Source organism: Chiloscyllium punctatum, chromosome 5 (genome assembly GCF_047496795.1).
Source record: "Chiloscyllium punctatum isolate Juve2018m chromosome 5, sChiPun1.3, whole genome shotgun sequence".
Classification (NCBI taxonomy): domain Eukaryota; kingdom Metazoa; phylum Chordata; class Chondrichthyes; order Orectolobiformes; family Hemiscylliidae; genus Chiloscyllium; species Chiloscyllium punctatum.
This window is the reverse complement of record NC_092743.1, coordinates 119,957,674-119,980,758: the sequence shown is the minus strand read 5'-3', so window position 1 is coordinate 119,980,758 and position 23,085 is coordinate 119,957,674. Positions and strand designations below refer to the sequence as shown.

Below are 23,085 nucleotides of genomic sequence, written 5' to 3'. Positions count from 1 at the left end.
TGAATTCCACAGATTCAAACCCTGTAATAGAAACAGTTTCTCCTCATCTCAGTTTTGAACCTACCTCCTCTCACTGTATACCTATGACTTCTTGTTCTGGACTGTCCCACAAGGGAGTACATCTGTGCAATGTCCACTTTAGCATTTTATATACTTCAAACAGATTCCTCCCTCATTCTTCTGAACTCCAAGTACAAGCCCAAACCATTCAGCCATGATTCATCTGACAGCCCTTTCAACCCTGGAATCAATCTGGTGAATCTCCACTGAACTGCCTCCAGTGCCACCATATCCTTCCTCAAGTAAGGATATGGATCTCACCAATGTCTTATATAATTGTAGCAACACTTCTTTATCCAAAGGACTAAGTTTTATACAAGTTGCTTCTCAGGATTTCTCTCCCTTATATTTTATCTCTATCTGTGATATGCGCTTAGTCTTGAAGGACACCATACAGCGTTTTTAAAATTGGCTGTAGTGGGATGCAAACTTATAGAGTTAGAGAGTCATGCAGCATGGAAACACATCCTTCAGTCTAATCAATCCATGCAGACCATAATCCCAAACTAAACTAGTCCCACCTGCTTGCATTTTGCCCATATCTCCTCAAACATTTCTTATTCATTTATCTATCCAAATGTCTTTTCAATGTTGTAACTATACCAGCATCCATTGCTATCTCTGGAAGTTCATTCCACATGAATCACTGTGTAAACCACCCCTCATGCATTTTTAAATCCTTTTCCTCTCACCTTAAAAAAAAGTCCCCAGTCTTGAAATCCCCCACGCTAGGGAAAAGACACACGCTATACAGTTTATCTATACCCCTCATGATTTTATAAACCTCTACAGGGTCACCCCACAACCTCCTACGCTATAGTGAAACAAGTCCTCACCTATCCAGACTCTCCTTATAACTGAAACCCTCTATTCCTGGCAGTACTCTGGTAAATTTCTTTGAAACCTTCCTTCTTATAACAGGGCAACCAGAACTGGGCACAGGAATTGGCAGTATAAGCCATGTACCCATGAACGCAATCCCTGGCAGTCACTGGAAGGAAGATTTCAGCATGATATTTCAGGGCTGCATTAGTCCAAAGGCTCACTATGAAGCTTGTGCAGAGTATCCCTGCATGGTTATACTCATGATAAGAGGTTTCAACAGAATAATTATTTTAAACAATAGACTGAATATAATCTCGACTGGTCAACTGTTGCTTCCTATCATGCTTCTGATATTTAGCGGGAGATGTTCTGGTGCATTGACTTCAGGTTAACACAAAACTGTAGTGCTGATCACATCATTGAGCTGAAAGGGTTTGTTTGAAATTAAGTAAATCTGACCCATTTTGAGGCAAAGCCTTTTGGTTGGCATAATTCCCAAAATTAAATATCTGAAAACAAGGTGGGTTGGAGCCACAAATAGAAGTTTCCATTTTAACCCCTCCCAAACATGCTTACTTGACAAATGGTATTAAAAATCAAAGCTAAAATATTTACCCTTCCCTATCTACCCTGTCTCATCAACACAAATGTACATCCGTAGCAAAGTTATCAAGTCACCAGCTATACAATGCCTGAAAGACAAAAGTGCTGTACCAACTTTACAGCTTATTTTTAACGATATAAAAATGAAAATTTCCATTTGTGGTATTATTATGAAGCAGTTAATGGAGATGAAATAAATGGGTTAACAACTGAAACAGCAATTAATGAAACTGTGGCATTACCACTAACTTCTACTGCTAACAAAAGCAATGCTACTGACTGAATTCATAAATTATTAAAAGAATGAAGTTATGAAGGAAAAATTCAGATATGTCTCGATGTTGAGGGGCAAATCTCAATTCTCACCAAAGTCATTGTCCTGAAGTAAAGTTATGTTGCCCACTTCCTCTCGCATCGTGATCTCTTCCACTCTACTCTGATTCAAGGTAAACTGTTGAGCCACATCAATATCACTAGAAAACAGATTATTATTGATTCCGTTAAGCAAAGATCTGAAGTTATACAAATCAAACTTATCTGACAAAAACTGAAGACAACTTAAAAAAAAAATGAAATCTTACACCAAATGTGATTGGTGTAAATTTATACTTATCTTTACAAATATAATTCTGGGCAAATTAAAAAATGGGAGCGTTCACAAATAATAATCACAAATCTTACTCCAAAAAGATGAACATCCAAAATATTTAGATATCACAACTATCCCTGAACATTAAGTAGTAATGAAAGAGTAATACCAACAAAATGTCAAATAGTTTATTCATGGGTGAATTAATCAGGAAATTAACTGACGTACACAAGTCTAGCTCTCACACACACTCTGGGATGCTGAAAGAAATCACATAGAAATCATCTGATACTGCCAAACTTCATTTCACATGGCCATGTAGCAGTGAGGCTAACAAATAAGAATTCAGATACTGTTTGTGGTAAATATTAATAAATTTCTCGAGTGAGAACCTTTGGCTATTAATGCCACAGAGAGTGATGTCACTGATTGCTAATTTATATGGATGAAGTTCAAGCTTATATTCTTTAAAATCGGTAATTATAAATTTTTAAAGATTATACCAATTATACATTACACAGATTTATTCTTTGTGCATTTGTACAAATTACAATTTCTATATTTGCACACTTTAATTTGAAAATTCCAAAATGATCTTTTCCATATTAATATTTAAGCGTAATGAATACAAACATAACTAAGCATTTTACAAATTTGCAAATGAACAACTATTTTGTGCTCCATTAGCTAGCCACAGCTGCAGTTATGTTGATTGTCATAGCAACATATATTTTGAAAGCTGCATGAAGCTGAAGTTGTAGGAGTTAATATCATCATCCTTCCACTAAAATAAGCAATTCCAGACAGACAGTGAAGAGGGAAAGACTAAAATTCCAGAAGATACTGTTGCATAGTACCCAATATTTAGGTTGTGCATTTATTCTCCATGAGATTTAAAGACGCAGATCACAACCTCACCTGTTGGGAGGCATACTTGGAAAATTATGACTTTTCTCAGCCAAACATATGCCTGAGACAGTCACTATTCACCAGAAGTAAAACAGGGCAACTGCAATGGCTCAACAAACTTATACAGTATATGCTCAGCCTTTACTACACTGATTGCACATGTGATATCAGCTTGCTTTTGTCATCCTGAATTAAGCAGCAAGAGGAAAAAAAGAACTAGGATTTTTCACTCTGATCACAATCCAGTAGCTGCGTGCCTGTTTGTGCTGAAACTGAAGCAGGATAAAATCAGATTTATATGCAATGCCATGTTTCAATATCCTGCCATGATGTCATCTAGCTTTCAAATGGGTAATGACCTATTTGGCAAGATAATGGACTCATTAATGCACAAGGAAACATTTTCAAGTATGGAGTCAATGCCATTATTAAGGTTGGAACAATATTAGTGACAAAAATATAGTTTTGAGTTGCAGGTGCAACATAAAAATCTCAAAATTATTTTCTAAAAATGTATTTAAATATGAAGCTTTTGATTCTGCGAACTGACTCTATTTTATGCCATCATTTTCTCACTCTTTTTCTCCAAGAAAATGTTTCATGCTCAGCTTCTGGTAGGTTCACCTTTCATCCTATCTATCCCCCCCTCTTGTCACTGCAATGCTAAGTGTTGAGGTATAAAATCTATACCTAGTAACAACATGGAAAACTAGCTTGGCAAGTTGTCAATCACATGAATTAAAGGTACGAGGTTTCCACAGATTATTCATGATAGATTTTACAATTAAGCCTAATTAGGCCTTGACCCCAAGTCCACCTACACACATTGTTAACAAATAGTCTATTTCTATTTTACACTCCAAAGCACAATGTCATTAAGATGAATTATCTGTCCTGATTAGAATAGATTAATGCAGAATTACATCACTCAATGCCACAAACTATCACATTAAACATGGTGAGTCATTTCTAAATTATGGTTTTGAATTATGCTCTCAAACCAATTCTGAAAATTATTTTAGGGTGAAAGTAGATTAAACATGATTTAAAAACACTTACTCTAAATCAGGTAACGGCTGGTCAAAATCATGAAATTCTTCAGGCAAAGTGATAGCATTGTATGCAGCCTCTCTGTTCTCCTCTGGAAGATCTACAACCCCTATAATTGCAATACCAAATTTGTCCATTTAATAAACCTTACATGATGTTTAACACATCTAGAAACTAGAACAGTCAAATTATAACAGGGTTACCAAGGTGTCACATGGTCAGCCAATTTCCAGTTTCGAACTAGAGCCTGTGAACTTAGCTCCACATATGTTCCAGGGGATGACATTACCTGGTGCAGTTGTGCTAAGAGACTGTCCACAAATCTTTAAAATCAGATTGAATTAATTCATAATCAAGCATAATGGAACTCATGTATTTGAAATTGGCCAGGATTTCAGAAATCTTTTGGAATCAATATTACCCATAACATTTATTTGGTACTGTTCCTGTGACAACATGCTCTATGTTTGCTCTTAGTCTGTCCTCAGCACTAAGAATGCAACAAGTGTACAAACATTCAACTTGTTGGACTAAAGTGAGGCACAAATTATTTCATTTATTCTAATTTTAGATTTTAATCAGAAAACTGCTGCTTGCTTGCTGTTTGGAAAGAAACAAAATAATAAAAGACACGTTACCATTTTGAAATTGCATGTTTTTTTGATATTTCAGGACCCGACCTGGTTTGTAGAACATAAAACGTTACAGCGCAGTACAGGCCCTTCAGCCCTTGATGTTGCACCAACCTATGAAATTAATCTGATGCCCATCTAACCTACACAGTTCCATTATTTTCCATTTGTATGTCCAATGCCCATTTAAAAGCCCTTAATATCAGCGAGTCTACTACTGTTGCAGGCAGACCAGTCCACACCCAACTCTCTGAGCAAAGAAACTACACGTGATATCTGTCCTAAATCTATCAGCCCTCAATTTAAAGCAATATCCCCTCATGTTAGCCTTCACCACCTGAGGAAAAAGGCTCTCATTGTCCACCCTATCTAACCCTCCGATTATCTTATATATCTCAAGTAAGTCACCTCTCAACCTTCTTTTTTCCAACGAAAATAGCCTCAATTCCCTTAGCCTTTCCTCGTAAGACTTTCCTTCCATACCAAACAACATCCTAGTAAATCTCTCTGAACCCTTTCCAAAGCTTCCACATCTTTCCTATAATGCGGTGATCAGAACTGTACGCAATACTGCAGGTGCGGCCTTACCAGTGTCTTGTACAACTGAAGCATGATCTCGTGGCTCCAAAACCCAATTCCCCACCAATAAACACCAGCACACCATATGCCTTCTTAACAACCCTGTCAACCTAGGTGGCAACTTTCAGGGATGACACTTAATGGCAAAAACATGCAGATTATTTTGGACCAGATTTTACATGCACCCCTTTTCTCCCACTTTTCATGGAGCAGTAAGTACATTCTCAGATCTTTCTCAACTTTCAGAAAAATGTAGATTATAGACTTTTGTGGTACATAGTAGGAAAATCCTGCTCTCTGACATACGCATAGAATATATCATTAAAAGATTACAGCACAAGGAGACCACTGAGCTGGAGGAGACTCTCTGTAGGAGCAACACAGCTAGTCCCACTACATCACTCTTTCCTTATGGCATAGGAAATTTTTCCCTTTTCAGTGGTACAGGAACATTTTCCTTTTCTGACACTTAATCAATTTACTTTACTGAATCTGCTCTTTCACTATACACTCTGGCAGTGCATTCCAAATCCTACTCACTGTTTTGCAATTCACTTTAACTGTATCTCATTTGGTCATGGCACTTCAAAATCAGGTTCTATCTACTCTGTCCAGATCCCCCATGATTTTGGAGACCTCTAATAAATCTCTCTCAACCACTTCATCTCCAAGAAGATGAATCCAACCTACTCAAGGAACTGCATTTTTGGAACCAGTCATCTTTTCCACATTCTCCCTAAAGGCTTCACATTCTTCCTCAAGGATAGCTTCTGTAAATGGACAGAATATTTCAGTTCATGCCAAACCACAGTTTTACAAAAGATTCATCAAAACTTGCTCACTTTTGTACAGTCTTTTCAAGTACTTTTTCCAATTTGTCCTGTCACAATTAATAATATGTTCACATATTTCCCTAAATATTTCCTTTGCATTTGTCCTTCCTGTTAATTTAATTTTTTCTCTCAAAATGTATCAAGTTAATTTCTCTGCATTAAATTTCACCTGAAATTTTTCTGCTTTCCCCACCACCCCCATCAGCCTAATCTACATTCAGGTTTTGTGTCATCTGCAAATTTTGAAATTATGCCCTGAACGCCCGAAAGTCATCAATATTCATCAAATAAAAAGTAAATGTCCTCAAGTACTGACACCTGTGGGAACGCTGCTGTACAACTGCCTCTAAATAATAAAAACACAACCTCCAAAAGTATTCCCTACCACTTAACCAACTTCACATCCACAATGCTACGCTCTACTTTATTTCATGGGCATCAACTATGCCAACAAGCTGACTACATACCATTTTATCAAATGCTCTTGCTTTGTTTCTTCTGCATTTTCTATATTCTATCACCTTCTTGCTTTTATTATAATCTAACAATCTTCAGACACAACTTTTTCAATTTTAGAAAGGGCTAGTCTTTGCATTAAAAACCAAGTCTTGCTGGGCCAAGCAAATTACTGACCACCCAAACTTTCTCAGCCTTTCCAAATTCTCACTCCAAAGCAGCCATTAAGAAAATACTATCTTACATTTCTTCCAGAACATCCCTCCTCCAATTTTTATCAAAACATAAACAACATGCAAGCAAACCACCAACATCATACCTGGACGGAAAGCCATTTTAATCTTTATGAAGGCTTCATTACAGTCTGCCAGCAGATATTTAGCTTTTCGATGATAAATCCTCACCACACCCAGTAAAAGGTGTCCAGAGGTTCGCAAAGCCATCTTAACCTGGAAAATACAGTGGTTACAAACTACTAATAATGAACGTAGTTTCCAAATCTTCTATGATACCTCAATTGTCACAATCTCTTCTGCATGACTTCTGGGATGCAAACAAAATTGATTTGATTCATTCAGATGAATTAAGTTTCAATATTTCATAACACTGACCTTCAGTTGGATTACTAAAACAATTTCTGTTGCTGTGCAGTTTTCATTATGTTAAAGATTATAAAAGTTAGTATAAATCAAAAATAAGTAGACATCTCACTGAAAAGAACAAAAACTGTTTGGAGGCTTTTGTTGAAAGGGTAAATGCACACTGTTAAGGAAGTATTTGAAGAAATTCTGAATAAAAGATTAAAACATCACAAAGAAGAACAATCCCATGATTAGCATAAAATTAAAACAGAAAAGACATTATCAACTTCAAAATTAAATGTTGTTTCTCAACATTTGACCCAAGTAATTACAGGATTTCCTGTTTTAATTTCAGAATTTCAGCGACTGCACATTTTAGTTTTACCCAATACCTAGTCTGCAATTCTCCAATGTGTTTCCAATATTCTGAGGAGCTGCAGGTAGGTTACAATTTCCCTTCGTGCTCCAGAATGAAGAAAACACGGAGACTTTAGACAACTACTAACTAGCCACTGTAACACCTCTGTTAAGGGGTAAAGAAGCAACTCAAAGTATCAAAGCAAAGGGAAGTTTTGGAATTTAAGATGACACCTTTTGCAAAACCAAAATGAAAGACAGTTAAAAGAATGGGTTACAACCCTAATGTGGGTAATGCACTTAGGAGAAAAACAAGGAACAGGAGCACACATTTAACAAAAATACACTATGGAGGGGGAACCAAGAAAGGACAAAATACAAGGAACATTTTTAAACGGAGATATTTCAGGACTCCAAGCCAATGTTAGCCAGAGAGAGCAGGGGTGATGGATAAGTACAACTTTGTGCATAGTATGATATGGTGAACAATGTTAAGAATAAAGCAAAGTTTATTAAAAATGGGACACTGGTCAGGACACTAGGACTCTATAGCACTACTCCTGTTTTCTTCATTCTGTTCCAATAGTGCATTGCCCTGTAGAACTGGAATTTGCTTTCAGAAAAAAAAAGTATTCTGGTATTTCTGATATTTGACATTATTAACTGTAGACTCCAAAAGTAACAAAGGCACACATAGGGGATTCAGTCTGTGATATTAAAGATTTAACTTACTCTGCTGACCTGCAGGAAATTGGTTGTGCGAGGCTAGAGTGGAATGTCTCAGACTTACAGATAAATTGTAAGAAATTACCTTATCTCCTATTATCCAGAGCCATTTACATGGCCATTTCCTTGCCTTTCAGAGCTATTTAATTTTCATCCCCTACTCAGAAATCAATAAGACCATTATAGTTGTAATTCTGACTACTCCCTGTGGTTTACAAAAAATACAATTCACACCAGATCTGGCCATTAAGGGATGATTTACAATACATTGCTTCTGAGGATGAAGTGGTCACTGCATTGTGTCTTGAATGGCATGTGACTCTGGGGGAATGGCTGGGGCTTGTCTTGTGGACATTATTAACTATGATGTAAAGATTTTGCATAAAGGAAAAACTGTTTGCTTTGTTCTGGGGGAGCTTTTGCTATGACTCTGTAAGCCCTGCGAGGTATGAGTTAAAGGTTCCTCCAGAAAGTTTGTACAGTATTGTGCTTAATAAAATGTGGCTGTTATTCAAAGAAATTGGTGTGGTGCAGTTGTATCAGGTGCATAGGAACCTCAGTAAAAGAACTTAAGTCAAATTTCTATAATGTTCCAAAATGCTTTATAACTGGAATCACTTCAGATGAATCATAACTGTTAGGTGAGAAAAACTGCCATCTAATCTGTACACAGCCCAACTTCTTAAATAGCAAGCCACCAGTTATTCTATTTTCATGGTGTTCATAAGGTCACAGAAACTGTTTTCTTAACAATTCAAATGAACACAGATTAACCATCTGAAAGATAATGAACAACATAACACTTTTCAGATATGAACCAAATATTATATTCATTTTGGACAACTACATTGGGCCAAAAGTGGGTGGACTGATTTGGATGGGAGGGTAAGCAAAGTAAAAGTGGAACAAGGAGGATAGTCAGATACAGGGTTGAGGTGGGTAGTAGAATAGACAGAGGCATCAATGGAAGTGACAGCACAATTGGGTCAGAAAGTGGAATGTGAAGAAATGGGGGACATGAATCAAATCAGGAAATATGGGAAAGGATAAAGGACTGATTAAGGAATGGGAAGCGAGCGCTGAGGGCTTTATTTGTCCAACAAACTTCATGCCAAATGTAACCTGCCACACCCCTCCTCCCCACCCAGAAAAAAGCAAAAATAAGAGAAACAGGTTTGATGGTTTAAGGCAGGAAACAAAACAACTTTTTTAAAAAAGAAGAAAAACAAAGAGATACGTGTAATAGACAGATAAAGTGTGGTCATCCAATTCACAAAGTATTAAGCTCAGATAAATTGTATACCCTGTAATAGTATGCACAGACATTAGTAAGCTTGACACCTGCATAATGAAATTTTCACAATAAAACCTAACACAAGGAAATATACACCTTGCAAGACAAACTTTTAAAAAAACTATTTATACTAATTTGACCCAAACAATTTTTTTGGCAGAATACCTACCTTTGGAGAAATTATACTTTCCACACTGCTCTCCAGATTACATTCAAACACATGGGCTTTGGTAAGCTTCTTGTCCCAATGGGCCGCAAGCCAGATTTTGGCTAGTGGCCCACGTTTGCTCAACACAAAGTGAGCGTAAAACATCTTCTGTGGTTATTTTATAACACAAGATCATAAACCTAGAAAAAAGCAAATTATCAAAAATTAATTGAAAGCTAAAAGTTACACATAATATACTCTTTCAATTTCTTCACCCCACTGAATGGAAATTTTTCTGACTGAAAAGAACTATATATGGGATTTCCATTATTAGAACTATTGTTTTTCTTGCTGCATTTAAAATGTGTTGAACTTCAGGATAGGAGAGTGTGATTTGGAGGTTTGTGGTTGATAAGAGTTTGGAAGTGTAGTATGTAGGGGCGGCACGGTGGCTCTGTGGTTAGCACTGCTGCTTCACAACACCAGGGACATGGGTTCGATTCCAGCCTCGGGCGACTGTGTGGAGTCTGCACATTCTCCCCGTGTCTGCATGGGTTTTCTCCAGGTGCTCCGGTTTCCTTCCACAGTCCAAAGATGTGCAGGTCAGGGGGATGGCCATGCTAATTTGCCCATAGTGTCAGGTGCATTAATCAGAGGGGAATGGGTCTGGATGGGTTACTCTGAGGGTTGGTGTGGACTGGTTGAGCCAAATGGCCTGTTTCCACACTGTAGGGAATCTAACCTAAATATTGACAGGTGAATACTAAACTTCAGGAGACAAAATGAGAAGCAACATGCAATGCAATTTCATGTGATTAGTCATGGGGTGATCCATCTTGAGAGTTAATATAATACACACAGTACAATCAAAAGAACACACAAAACAGAAGGATCTGGGCATGCACATGAAAAAATATGCACAGAGCAAGTTGATAGGCTGCTAATGTATATACTTTATTTATAAATAGCGGCATTGAACATTACAAAATAAAACTTTACAAATCCTGGTTAGATTTCAGTTTTGTATAGTGCTTTCCTGATGAAGGGCTTCTGCCCGAAATGTCAATTCTCCTCCTCCTCCTGATACTGCCTGACCTGCTGTGCTTTTCCAGCACTACACTCTCGACTAGTGCTGTACACCTCATTGTATACAATTCTGGGCATAAAACTTAAGAAAGGTTACTGCTGGAGAAGATTTTGTCTCAACATTCTTTTATTTATTTGCATATATAGAAAAGCCTGGGAAAGCTAAGAATGTTCTTCCTCCAGTAGAGGTAGATTGTTGAGACAGAGAATGAGGCATTAAAAATTATGAAGAGTTTCAATCTAGCAAGTAGAGGTATTTCCTCTGGCAAGTGGGCTTGCAACTCCAAGGACATGTTCAAGTAACTGACAAAATAACAAGGGAAAATCTCTATGCATATTGGGCACAACCAAGACCACAAGCTGAACCCCTGATATTAATTTCCTTAGTGGAAGAAAATTGCAGCTGCTTAAGTCTTGAGATCAAATATCTTATCTTTCACATGAAATCAAATGTTTGTTGCCTTAGTTCAGGATTTTTGCTATCCGAGCCACTAAGAATCTCCCCTCACACTTCAGAGAGGGCAGCAATTTTATTTGCAACACTAAGTATTGTGCAACATCTTGCAGTCTGTCAGAAAATTGATAATAAATTTGTCACTCCCACACAGGAAAGATGAACTAGACATGAATACACATCAAAAAAAAAATGTGGAGCAACCACTGTCATCTGCAAAGGCAAGAGAGTTACTTTCACATTTTCCCACTGCCCAGAGAAAACAATATAAAGCAGGAGTGGGACAGGTCACCTGTCCATCCTGCACCACATTCGATATGATCACAATTAATCTCAGTCTTCGACACACTTTTCCACTACGCCTTGTATTTAGCTTTCGCAGCTTTAAATGCATTCAACGATGAAAAATGTTGGTTAGGCTGCAGCTAGAATACTACGCGCAGTTCTGGAATCTACATTATCGGAAGGATGTCAAAGCACGGCAGAGCGTGAAGAGATTTACCAGGATGTTGCCTGTGCTGAAGTTTCAGTTATGAAGAGAGATTGGACAGACTGGGGTTGTCTCCCTTACAACAAAAGATGATGGAAAAGGGATATAAGAGTCATACAGTACGGAAACAGACCCTTTGGTCTAAATTTGCCACATCGACTAGTCATCTTAAGGTGATTTAGTCCCATTTGCCAGCACTTGGCCCATATTCCTCTAAATCCTTCCCATTCATATACACATCTAGATACTTATTAAATGTTGTAACTGTACCTGCCTCCAGCACTTCCTCTGGCAGCTCATTCCATTCACACATCACACTCTGCATGAAGTAGTTAGCACTTTTCATGTTAAACCTGTGCACATGGTTGAAACTTACAGAATGATGGGCAAGGTTGGGTAGACAGAAATAATCTATTCCCCTTGATGAGGCACAGAAGGTTTAGAGGAGGTTTGAGGAAAACCATTTTCACCCAGCCGGAGGTGGGGATCTGGAACTCACTGCATGTAAGAGTGGTAGAGGCAGAAACCCTCCTAACATTAAGTAGTATTTAGATGTGCACTTGCAATGCCAAGGTACAGACGGCTGTAGGTCAAATGCTGGAAAATAGAATTAGAATAGTTAGGTGGTTGTTTTTGAACAGCTTTTCCTGTGCTGATGGTGTCCATGACTGTAAGTATCCATAGCCCACAAAGGTTCAGAATGCCAAAGAGTCTCAATCTTTGAGTGGAGAAAGTTATTCCCATCTCAGTCCTAAGCATTCATTTCTTATCCTAAGGCTTTGCACAGCATTTTAAATCCCCTAACCAGAGAATGAATGTGGCGGCACGGTGGCACAGTGGTTAGCACTGCTGCCTCACAGCGCCAGAGACCCGGGTTCAATTCCCGCCTCAGGCGACTGACTGTGTGGAGTTTGCACGTTCTCCCCGCGTCTGCGTGGGTTTCCTCCGGGTGCTCCGGTTTCCTCCCACACTCCAAAGATGTGCAGGTCAGGTGAATTGGCCATGCTAAATTGCCTGTAGTGTTAGGTAAGGGGTATATGTAGATGTAGGGGTATGGGTGGGTTACGCTTCGGCGGGGCGGTGTGGACTTGTTGGGCCGAAGGGCCTGTTTCCACACTGTAAGTAATCTAATCTAGTCTGTTGTATTTTTAAAAAGTTCTTTCGCCTTGCAGTCCAGTTTTAAAAAAGCAGAAAAATCAAAGGTATTTTTTACAATGCAAGTAATATCTGTAGATATTTTCCTATTTACTATTTATCACATCAGAAAATTCAGATTGGTCAAACACGATATACCCATGTCTAGTCCATACTGAATCCCTTTGATCAACTAGTAAGTTGTCAATTTGATCAATTATAAAGTCCCCAATTATGAATTTCCTGACAACTGACCTTGGCTAACTGTTCCATAATTTTACAGTTCCCTGCAGTCACTTTCCTTCAACAGTGAATTTTTCCATATCTCACCCAAGTTCCTCTTTCTTTGACAGACCAATCCTATTCTGACCCTGCACATTTCAACAAGATGTCTGGAGCAAAATATCCAAGTACTGCTTCCCCAATGTCTGTACCAGAGTGTAACTAACTCGCACTCCAATTCTAATTAATGAGTCCGAAGACGACAGATTTGGGAAAGACATTTATTGCAGAGAAATTTGGTTAAGACAATCTCCTGCCCAAATTCTAATGTATTGCAGGCTCTGCTGCCATATCCAAACATGAGTACAACACTAAATAGGCAAAACAAGTTGATCAATAGATATTTGACCTACATACTTAGCATGCTGGAATCTGCGACCCCTTCAATGCTTTGATTATGACAGCAGTCTTACATCACCTTTTGGATTTCTCCCATATTTGATTTGGTTTCTTTCTGCTTTTTTTTTATATTCAGCCTCTGATCTCTTGGCGCACTTTTCTACAGATACTTCCTTTTATCCCTTTCTTGTTGAAAGATGTAAAGTTTACTGGGGTATCATTCCAGGAACACCAATATCCAACTACTTTTCATCTCTGACCTGGTCAGCGAGTACCATAACATACTTGCCCTTGTATTCAACAGTCACAACTGATTTGGGCAGCTCCTTTATATTCATACATATTTTCCCAGCAGAAAACAACTAATAGTTGAGATTTTGTCTGTTTTTAAAAAAAAATCAAGCCTAGATACACAAATGTCAAAATTAACTTTGATCTCATTTACAAAGTTGAAACAAGCTCTTCGTCTCCTCTCTTCTGATTCATTTAAAAGTTTGAGTCAGGCATTTTGTAGGACTATCAATGGATATGTATTGTGCTTGCATAATATTACCTAGTACAGCTCAACTGTGAAGAGTTTGCGCCAAAACTAAATGTTTAAGGATACATTGGTACTTTACACTGTAACAGCAAAATTACTAGTGTAATTAGATTAAATGGACACAGGGTAAAATAAAACATAATGGTCTAAGAATTGCTGGTACACCAAGAATTGATGTGAACTCTAGCTCTGAATGTTTAGCAAACTGTAGAAGTATTGGCTGAACTCAGAAGAGCTAACAGTTTTAGAAATTAGATCTTTTGTTGGCTGATTGCACACACCATCCTGCCTTGGAACTGTATTCCTTTATCATCAGAGTTGCAGAAATTTGACCAAGTTAAGACCACCATGAATATACCTACATAACACAATGTATTGGTTCAAAGAAGGAAGAATGCCACCAACCACTCAAGGACAATTAATAAAAGAAAAACCAATCCTCATTTCCAAATCCATATCTAGAGATATAATCTGTTATACGTGGGATGGATTTCGCCATCCTCTTCCAGTGGGAACCGTTGTTTTCTTAACAAATAATACTGAAATCCATTCTACCGCTACATGTTAAATGTCATGAGTTGGCTTTTCTACCCATTACAACGGTGAAGTTCAGGAGGCAAAATAGTTTTCTCGAAAATGTTTCCTGAAATATCAATGGCTACCCTAACTTGCAGGACCACGTTCTGAATTACTGAAGCTCCTTTCTCAAAGTCACCAACTCCTTTATTATGCAGTGAGGTCAGATATTATGATTACCTCCAGCATTTATGCTGAAACAATTTAGAATTTCCATTCTTAGCTTGAAAAATTAGTACTAGTAATACATATACCCGTGTGGATATGCATATGTAAACAATAAAAATTACCCACATCCATTCCCCTATCATTTCAGTGCATACTGATATCGTTAGGCTGCCAACCAAGTAACATTCAGTTTTAAAATTCTCACCTATGTGTCTAATTTCCTCTATCCTTAACCCTTCCCATCTCTGAAATCTCTTCCAGCTCAAAATGTGTAACTGGGGCCACCTGTGCATTCTTAATTTAAATTCTCCAATATTGATAGCCATGTCTTCAGTTGTTGAGACTCAAGTTCTGGAGTACTCTACACCTCGACCTCACATTCCTCTTTTAAGACACTCATTAATATCTACCTCTTTCATCAACCGCCTGGGTTTTTATTCATTATTTCATTTTGCAAAGCTGCTGCAAAACTTCCACTATCAAACTCTTTGCTTGGGAGTTGGAGCTGAGAGATATGTTTACAGAGGTGAGAGACGTTAAAGGGTTAATTTGTTCTGTTGACATGTGAGAAATTGGATGTCCCGGCTGGGGGGGGGGTCCTGTCTTGCAGGCACAATGCGATAATCTAATCATACTCTATAAATGCTACTGTGTTTAAGGAATAACCTAATCCCACACTGTGTTTAAGGAATATATCCAAAAGATGTTAGCTGCTAAAAGTATCTTTGCATTTCCTCTCTCATTCCTTCCTTGCCAAGGTGGTTAGCAATATGAAGACAGTCACACACTTACCTGCACTAAATTGTGTCCGCTTATTTCAACCTTCTTTGAATTCTTGAAGTCTATTACTCTGTTTACTATTTATGACATTATCAAGTTTTATACAATCCATAAACTCCTAAATTGTACTGCCTAAACAATTCAGCCAATTATAAACAACAATCAATGGTCCTAAAATCAAACCCTCTGGGGATTCCATTCAGGTTATTCAAAACTTATTTTCCTTTAACAAATCAATACTTGGCGAATCTGAAAGCTGTCAGGAAATGTATTTCAAAAGTCTGGAACAGCAAGAAAACAACAAAATGATTCCTGTGGTTTAGCAATTGAAGAGACAACTTCAGTTCAGAGTTAAATCTCAAATATTCATGGGAAACAAATGCTGAATATTTTATACGTTCTCCAAATGAAACATCCATAAGACCATAAGACAGGAGCAGAAGTAAGGCCATTCGGCCCAACGAGTCCACTCCGCCATTCAATCATGGCTGATGGGCATTTCAACTCCACTTACCCACATTCTCTCCGTAGCCCTTAATTCCTTGTGACATTTATCAATTTCTGCCTTGAAGACATTTAGTGGCCCAGCCTCCACTGCACTCTGCGGCAATGAATTCCACAGGCCCACCACTCTCTGGCTGAAGAAATGTCTCCACATTTCTGTTCTGAATTTACCCCCTCTAATTCTAAGACTGTGCCCATGGTTCCTAGTCTCCTTGCCTAACGGAAACAATTTCCTAGCATCCACCCTCTCCAAGCCATGTATTATCTTGTAAGTTTCTATTAGATTTCCCCTTAGTCTTCTAAACTCCAATGAATACAATCCAAGGAACCTCAGCCGTTCCTCATATGTTAGACCTTATTTGGAGACCAAATAAAATAGTCAGAATTAGAGTGGCAACTTTGGTAGAGATCAACATTCTTTTAACTTGCAATATGAAGGGAGCCAATGAAGTCTTAATAATTAAAAGAACTGAAACAACACAGCCTCAAGTTCTAATATTCGCTCACATATTAAAACATCAAAATGAAAATGCACTCTTCTTTTCGTGAACACTCTGCATTACAAACACAGCAAAGATATTTTAATACAATATTCTCATCTGGCGAAAGCCTGACCACAGGCCCAACTTTTTAAAAAACAGACATTGTAGAATTTCAAACAAATCAGAGGCTCAAGGCACTCACCTTATTTTAAAGGTTACTTTTAAGGCCGAAGGGCCTGTATCCACACTGTAGGGAATCTAATCAAGTTTGATATTTTAAGAAGGGCATAATGTTGTACGATTTCAATGGAAAAACAAATTCTGCACCACTACATAGCTCACAAAACACACTGAATTGAGATTCTGATTCAAACAAGGAAAAACAGTTATTTCAAGGGATTTTCTGAACCAGTATTTTAACAAACCAAAATTTTTAAAACATCAAACACACTCAGCATGGCACAATTTACATTGAAACTTCCCTTTATTTGACCCTTAATTTCAGCAATTCTCAGTTTTTTGCATTCTCTCACTGAAATGACACTTATAAAAAGAGAAAGCCCTCATAGTGGACCACATGGTACCACAGTTCCAAGCCACACTCTTCCCCCAGAATAAAGACTCTCAGAGCCTCAATTTCACCACTGGGGACTTTAACCCCTTTCTCACTTTACTCCTCACGGAGGCTCAAACTCCACATAAACACAGAACTCGAACCCTAATACAGCACGGAGGCCTCAAACCTTGAACTTAACCCAGCCAGGAGACTCAAACCCCAATACACAGAGAGAATTCGAACCTCAATTAATTCCCTCCTCCCCCCCAGACCACCAACCAATGCAGCACAGAGAACTGGAAGCTCTGTTTGACAGTTCCCTTGCAAGACTGTCTCTCTTGATTGAACTAATTACCGTTCCAGGAATCCGTAGAGTAGACAGCAATCGAGCGAGGTGACCATCTCTGGCATACAGGAATATCGAGAGAGAGAGAGACCCAGGTTTAAAACCTTACATTACGGACCTGCCCGTCTCGAGATACAAACGTTCCAGACGATCACTGACACCGACCGATCATAACTATTCATTTGGATCCTGCCAACTGCACCAATATTGCCCCATCTCACCCCTCAGTCAAAGCAAAATGCTCAGAGACACAGTAGTTTTATCTCCACCATCTTTATTCCAGGCCCTGGAGGGAGAGAGAACAATTGCCCACGTGCAGAAACAGGAGTTCTCAGTCTTCTCTGGAATAGAAGTAACTTAATGAATTATATAGTCAATTTACAGGGAGGAGCATCCAGATAAGGCACATTGATTGGGTAACCGTTGCAATCAGTGAATGTCAATAGTAGAGATTAAGCCATCTGGAGTTATACAATGAATAACTGGATCCACATAATGAATACTTTTCACCTTGTTAACCGACTTTACATACCGAATACTTCCTCATCTTGTTAAATGGCTCTACATATTGAATGCTTTTCCACCTTGTTAACCCACTACCCTTGCCTCCAGCACCCCATTGTTAACAGCAAGTTCTTACCCAAGTCATACTCAACTCAAGCTTCCGTTTCACAAAACTCAAAACATAACTCTTTCCCTATCTGCTCATACGCTATACACATTTTCACCCAGGGTAGACAGTCAAGAGCATAGATTTAAAGTGAGTGGGAAAAGGTTTAAAAAGGGTTCTAAGCAGCAAATTTTTCATGCAGGGGGTGATGCATGTATGAAATAAGCTGCCAAAGGACGGGGTGGAGGCTGGTAAAATTACAATATTTAAAAAGCATCTGGATGGTTATATGAATTGGAAGGTTTAAAGGTTTATGGGCTAAATGCTAGCAAATGGGACTAGATTAATTTAGGATATCTGTTCGGCATGGACGAATTGAACCAAAGGATCTGTTACCATGCCATGTATGACTCTAAATTCAATAAGACGAAGATTTTCAGTCCAGATCCAGGAGGAGGAAAAACCTCCTCTCTTACTGTAAGCAACTTTAGTCCGACACAACAAGAGTTCTGGTTCTAGATCCTGTGCGTTCTTCTGCTCTACCAATTACAGATTCTGTTCTTGGTGGAACAACAACTTGTCTGACGCTGAGAATTAACTATGAATGTGTAGTCACTTCTTTCAGCTTTTAATTCTTTGCTGGAACTTATTAAAAATAAGAATTAAAATGCACTTTTGAAAAAACTATTTTAACCTAATTGGCTGTTAATGTACTTTTTTCAGTGTTAGAGATAATATAAATTATAGCTGGAAAAGATGGTAAGCCTATGGAGTAGACAAATTAATTCAGCTATGATCCACACATCACACAGAACACGCGTAAAGAATCAATGAATAAATGAAAAGCTTGACTTCAGCAACTAATCTCAAGAGCTCACTTCATGTTTTCATGATTGCGCCAACAAAATAACTGAAAGATTTAAAACTTTCTCAAGTAAGTCAATATACAGGTATTCTTATGTTTACTGAGGTTTAAGCTGTTATATCCAGCCAAACCAAATCTACAAAATCAAACAGTTCTCAAAATAATGTCATGTACTATTAACATGATGGATAGCCCTTCACATGTTATTTGTAGGCTCTTTAAACTCTAAGTATATTAAACAACCTCATTCTCTAAAAGAAGGCCTTTAATTTGCATTAAAAAGATGTTATATAGAGGATAGCCAGAAAATTATTTTTGTGGCAATACAGTCATTTAAGCTAATTACAAGATTGTACCTCATTGCTGCATATTTATTCTAGGTAATGAAGATTATATTTTTAGAAGTTTGTTTTTAATCAAAATTCTCAAGCTGACATGCAGTGACTACATTTAAAGACAAGTGTTTACAAAGTTAAACGATAAAACAAGTTTTGTTTCAAAATACAATTCAAATTTCTAGACCAAAAAATCCCAAGAAATCCAAGATTGTTATACACAAGATAAAGGCACTGGTGTCACAAATCACTTGCACTAATCAATCTGAAAAAGACAAATCTCAAAAACATGTCCCAAAAATTCAGAAGGTGGTTGTGAAACTTGAAAGGGTTCAGAAAATATTTACAAGGATGTTGCCAGGTTGGAGGATTTGAACTACGGGAGAGGCTGAAAAGGCTGTGTCTGTTTTCCGTGGAGCATGAGGCTGAGGGGTGACCTCAAAGGTTTATAAAATCATGAGGGGCATGGATAAGATAAATAGACAAAGACTTTTCCCTGGGATGGGGGAGTCTAGAACTAGAGGGCATAGGTTTAGAGTGAGAGGGGAAAGATATAAAAGAGACCTAAGGGACAACTTTTTCACAGAGGGAGGTACGTGTATGGAATGAGCTGCCAGAGGAAATGGTGGAGGCTGGTACAATTGCAGCATTTAAAAGGCACCTGGGTGGGAATATGAATAGGAAGGGTTGAGGGATATGGGGCAAGTGCTGGCAAATTGGACCAGATTAGGTTAGGATAACTGGTCAGCATGGACGGGTTGGACTGAAGGGTCTGTTTCAGTGCTGTACATCTCTGACTCTAATTAATGAGATGAAACAGTGCAAAACTCTGGATACAAAATATGAAATATGGGAGATAAAAAAATGTTAAGATTCCAGCAAGTCAATTCCTAAAGTCACCATATAAAATTTCTCCGTCCTTAATGTAAATATCAGCAACAAGGTATATTCTCACAAAGATAATTGCCATGTACAACTTACATTTTTCCTCTGCCATTGAAGGTGGGTGAAGGAAATGTTTTGGACCATTTATTAGTATGTAAACAACATTTCTCAAAACCCAATGGATGAATTACAAGAATTAGTACACAGATAGCACGCGATCCATGGAAAAACAAATTGGTTTGCACAAAAATATAGATCCAGATGATAGGATTCTTTTTTGTTGTTGAAAGGATCCTTCAACTTTGGGTGATAAAGTAAACTGACATCTTGAAAAAAATGTGGGCTGTTTTATTGACATTGTTGGCCATTGTTGCAGGTGTTGTGTGAAGCTTGTCATGACTGTCAAAATGTGACCAGACCTTTCAAAAGATTTGGCCTGAAGCCTCTTTAATGTGGTGACAGCTTTGGATAAAGAAGTTTATTTTCCCAGTTTTGTCATCACAGAACACCCAGTCATGGACAAGTCTCAAACAAGTAATTGTATGAATGTTCTGTGAACACAACATGGCCAATGGATGCTCCCCACTCTGAGGATGTTTCTATTGCCATTTACATAACATAATCAACTAATAAGCAAAATCAAAAGACCCCAGTTCTCTCAGGAATGCATGACCTTTAAGTTTGTCTCTTTCACAATAATCCTCTCTTACACATCTGAAAGACTGAAATACTATCAACATAACCATGGAACAAAAAAAATCTGCCGCCAAATATCATGTTGAATTCATTATTCTACCCTTCTGTGGACATCCAGATTGTCCTTAATGCAATTTATTGCTGCCTTAAACACAGGTGAAGACAAGGATCAAAAATTAACCTTCTGATCAGGTTATTCTTGCAACACTTGTATAATCTCTCCAGAAAGACTGCAATCATCATTAAGGATAAAATATTGCAGAACAACCATTTGTCAACAACGCAGTAACTCAATAGTTTTGGCACAGATATGAATTGCAGCTCACCAACAGCTATGTAAATTGTGCCGATTTTTTAAAACTGGAGACAGCTCACATCAATAGATGCATTTATCAACAGGGAAAACATTTTCAAATCAAAGTTCTTTCCTCATTTGTCTAAATAAATGATTTTTTTTCAAATATTTGCAAGTTTCAGAGACAAATTACCCTCAAAAAAACCACAATACATGTATTCCTCCTTGTCGCAATCACATTCACTACTTTCATTAGCCATCGACAGCATACCAATATATTACCAGCAATCAATCAAGTTCATTTGTCTTTTATTTTACAGTACACTCTTTGCTTCACATAAGAATTACAAGTTTATTAATTAACATAATTATTCAAGTGTTCAATCACATCTCAAGAGTTTATTCTCCAACCTCATTTTCACATAAATATGCCTATATTTCACTTTCTAAATTAAAATTGAAAATATAACAAATGTAATCTCAATTTCACTTGATAGCAACTTCTGCCCATCCTTTCAGCGCAAACGCAAAAAAGATGAATTAGAAATCTATATGGTACCACTTGCTTATTGTGTGAACATCACGGTGTTGTAAAATGCTTGGAAATATTCAGTTAGGGTAACCATAGGACCCAGCACATCGGGATTTGGACACCAAAACTAAATATTTCCAAGTCTAGAGAGGATTCGAAAAATAATTTATGAGTCGGAATTTTAATGTGTCTTAGATTAACAAAGACCAATTAAAATCTTTACAAGTTCAATGCGATGTTTTCAATAAGTTGTCACACAATACAATAAAGACGAGGTTTTCAACAGATGTGTTGTTTAAGATGGACAAAAGACTTGTGATCGCATCGCGAGACCAAGTCAGTCTCTGTTATTACTAGAAACAAGACGATCGCTAAGTCTGAGCTCAGAGAACCGACCGAGATTAAAGTGCGCGATAAACATAAAGCATATCGGTGTCTCGGAGAATTGGTGAGAGGCAATGGGTGAGATGTCAAAACCGCAATTACTGAAAGAATTACTAAAAGGCCCCACACGTAATACATTGGGGAGAGGGAAGGGATGCGTTAGGCACGGGATTGAAACAATCGTAGCTACTGAATAAACATACAATTAAAATCGAAGTATGGGCATAAATTATAAACTACATGCGCACAGAAAAACAGGTCCGTCACGCGTGGAATCCAACAGAATTATGCATTAAATCAATGACCGAAACGACCTGACAAGGGCCTCGGGACTCTTTGCAATTTCCTTCGTGTTGCACCCGCATATCAGGCGGGCAGCGACGGCGGAGTTGGTCACTCGAGGTCGGGGGTAGGCCGCTTCTCCTACACTCCGTTCTCCTGTCGCCATTTTAACCCACGGTTTTTTCGCTAAGGTCTCCAGGGATTTTTCTTACCGCCCCCATCCCATGCCCCTGACCAAGGGAGGCGATTCCCCAACACCACACACATTAGCGAGAGAGAGAACCACGGTGGGCCCGGGGCCTCGCTCCTTCTTCAAACGCTGACGTGCGCATCCACCGCGCCGACTATAAATAAAGTGAGCCACGCAGCAGGGACCGGGAGCCGGCTAATATAAAAAAAATCTCTTAACACGTACAGCCGCGTATTTGCGCTTTTAACTTACGGTCCACTGCAGCTCTGCTTCCGCGGTTAGACCGGTATCCCTCTCCAGCAACCCCCAGCTTCACACACAAACACTACCCGAGTAAACAAGATGGCGGCTGCCGCAGCCGCTTCCCGCCCAAAAGTATTCAAACTTACCGGATGTTTACCGTCCAACCGACACGGCGGGGGGGGGGCGGGGGTAAGCCGTCCGAGGGCCGTGTAAACAGAGCAGAGCAAAGCCAAGCCGAGCAGAGAGAGAAATCAGCGCTTTTTCAAGAGAACTTCATGTTCCACATTATTTAACCAGTGAGTGATAACTGTTTTTTTTTGGTTAAAGTATCTGTACCACAATTACGCTTCTTCCCAGTTCCAAAAATGACGGTACAAGTTACATTGTT

At 38.4% G+C, this 23,085-nt stretch overlaps 1 protein-coding gene across 2 annotated transcripts in view; it reads right to left on the bottom strand.

Moving 5' to 3' along the window:
* The window catches only part of rad21b (RAD21 cohesin complex component b), a 50,024-nt gene extending 27,187 nt beyond the window's left edge, over positions 1 to 22,837 (bottom strand). The window contains exons 1-5 of one of the 2 annotated variants that reach the window (XM_072571227.1): positions 22,707 to 22,837; positions 9,664 to 9,842; positions 6,856 to 6,985; positions 4,046 to 4,145; positions 1,855 to 1,961 (exon numbers count right to left, since the gene is read on the bottom strand). In XM_072571227.1, coding sequence (XP_072427328.1) covers positions 1,855 to 1,961; positions 4,046 to 4,145; positions 6,856 to 6,985; positions 9,664 to 9,807 — 481 coding nt within the window. In that variant the 5' untranslated portion in view covers positions 9,808 to 9,842; positions 22,707 to 22,837. Of the gene's footprint in view, positions 1 to 1,854; positions 1,962 to 4,045; positions 4,146 to 6,855; positions 6,986 to 9,663; positions 9,843 to 22,296; positions 22,511 to 22,706 lie in introns of those variants that run through there. The other variant, XM_072571228.1, reaches the window with a different exon arrangement.
* Between the last annotated feature and the right edge of the window lie 248 nt (positions 22,838 to 23,085).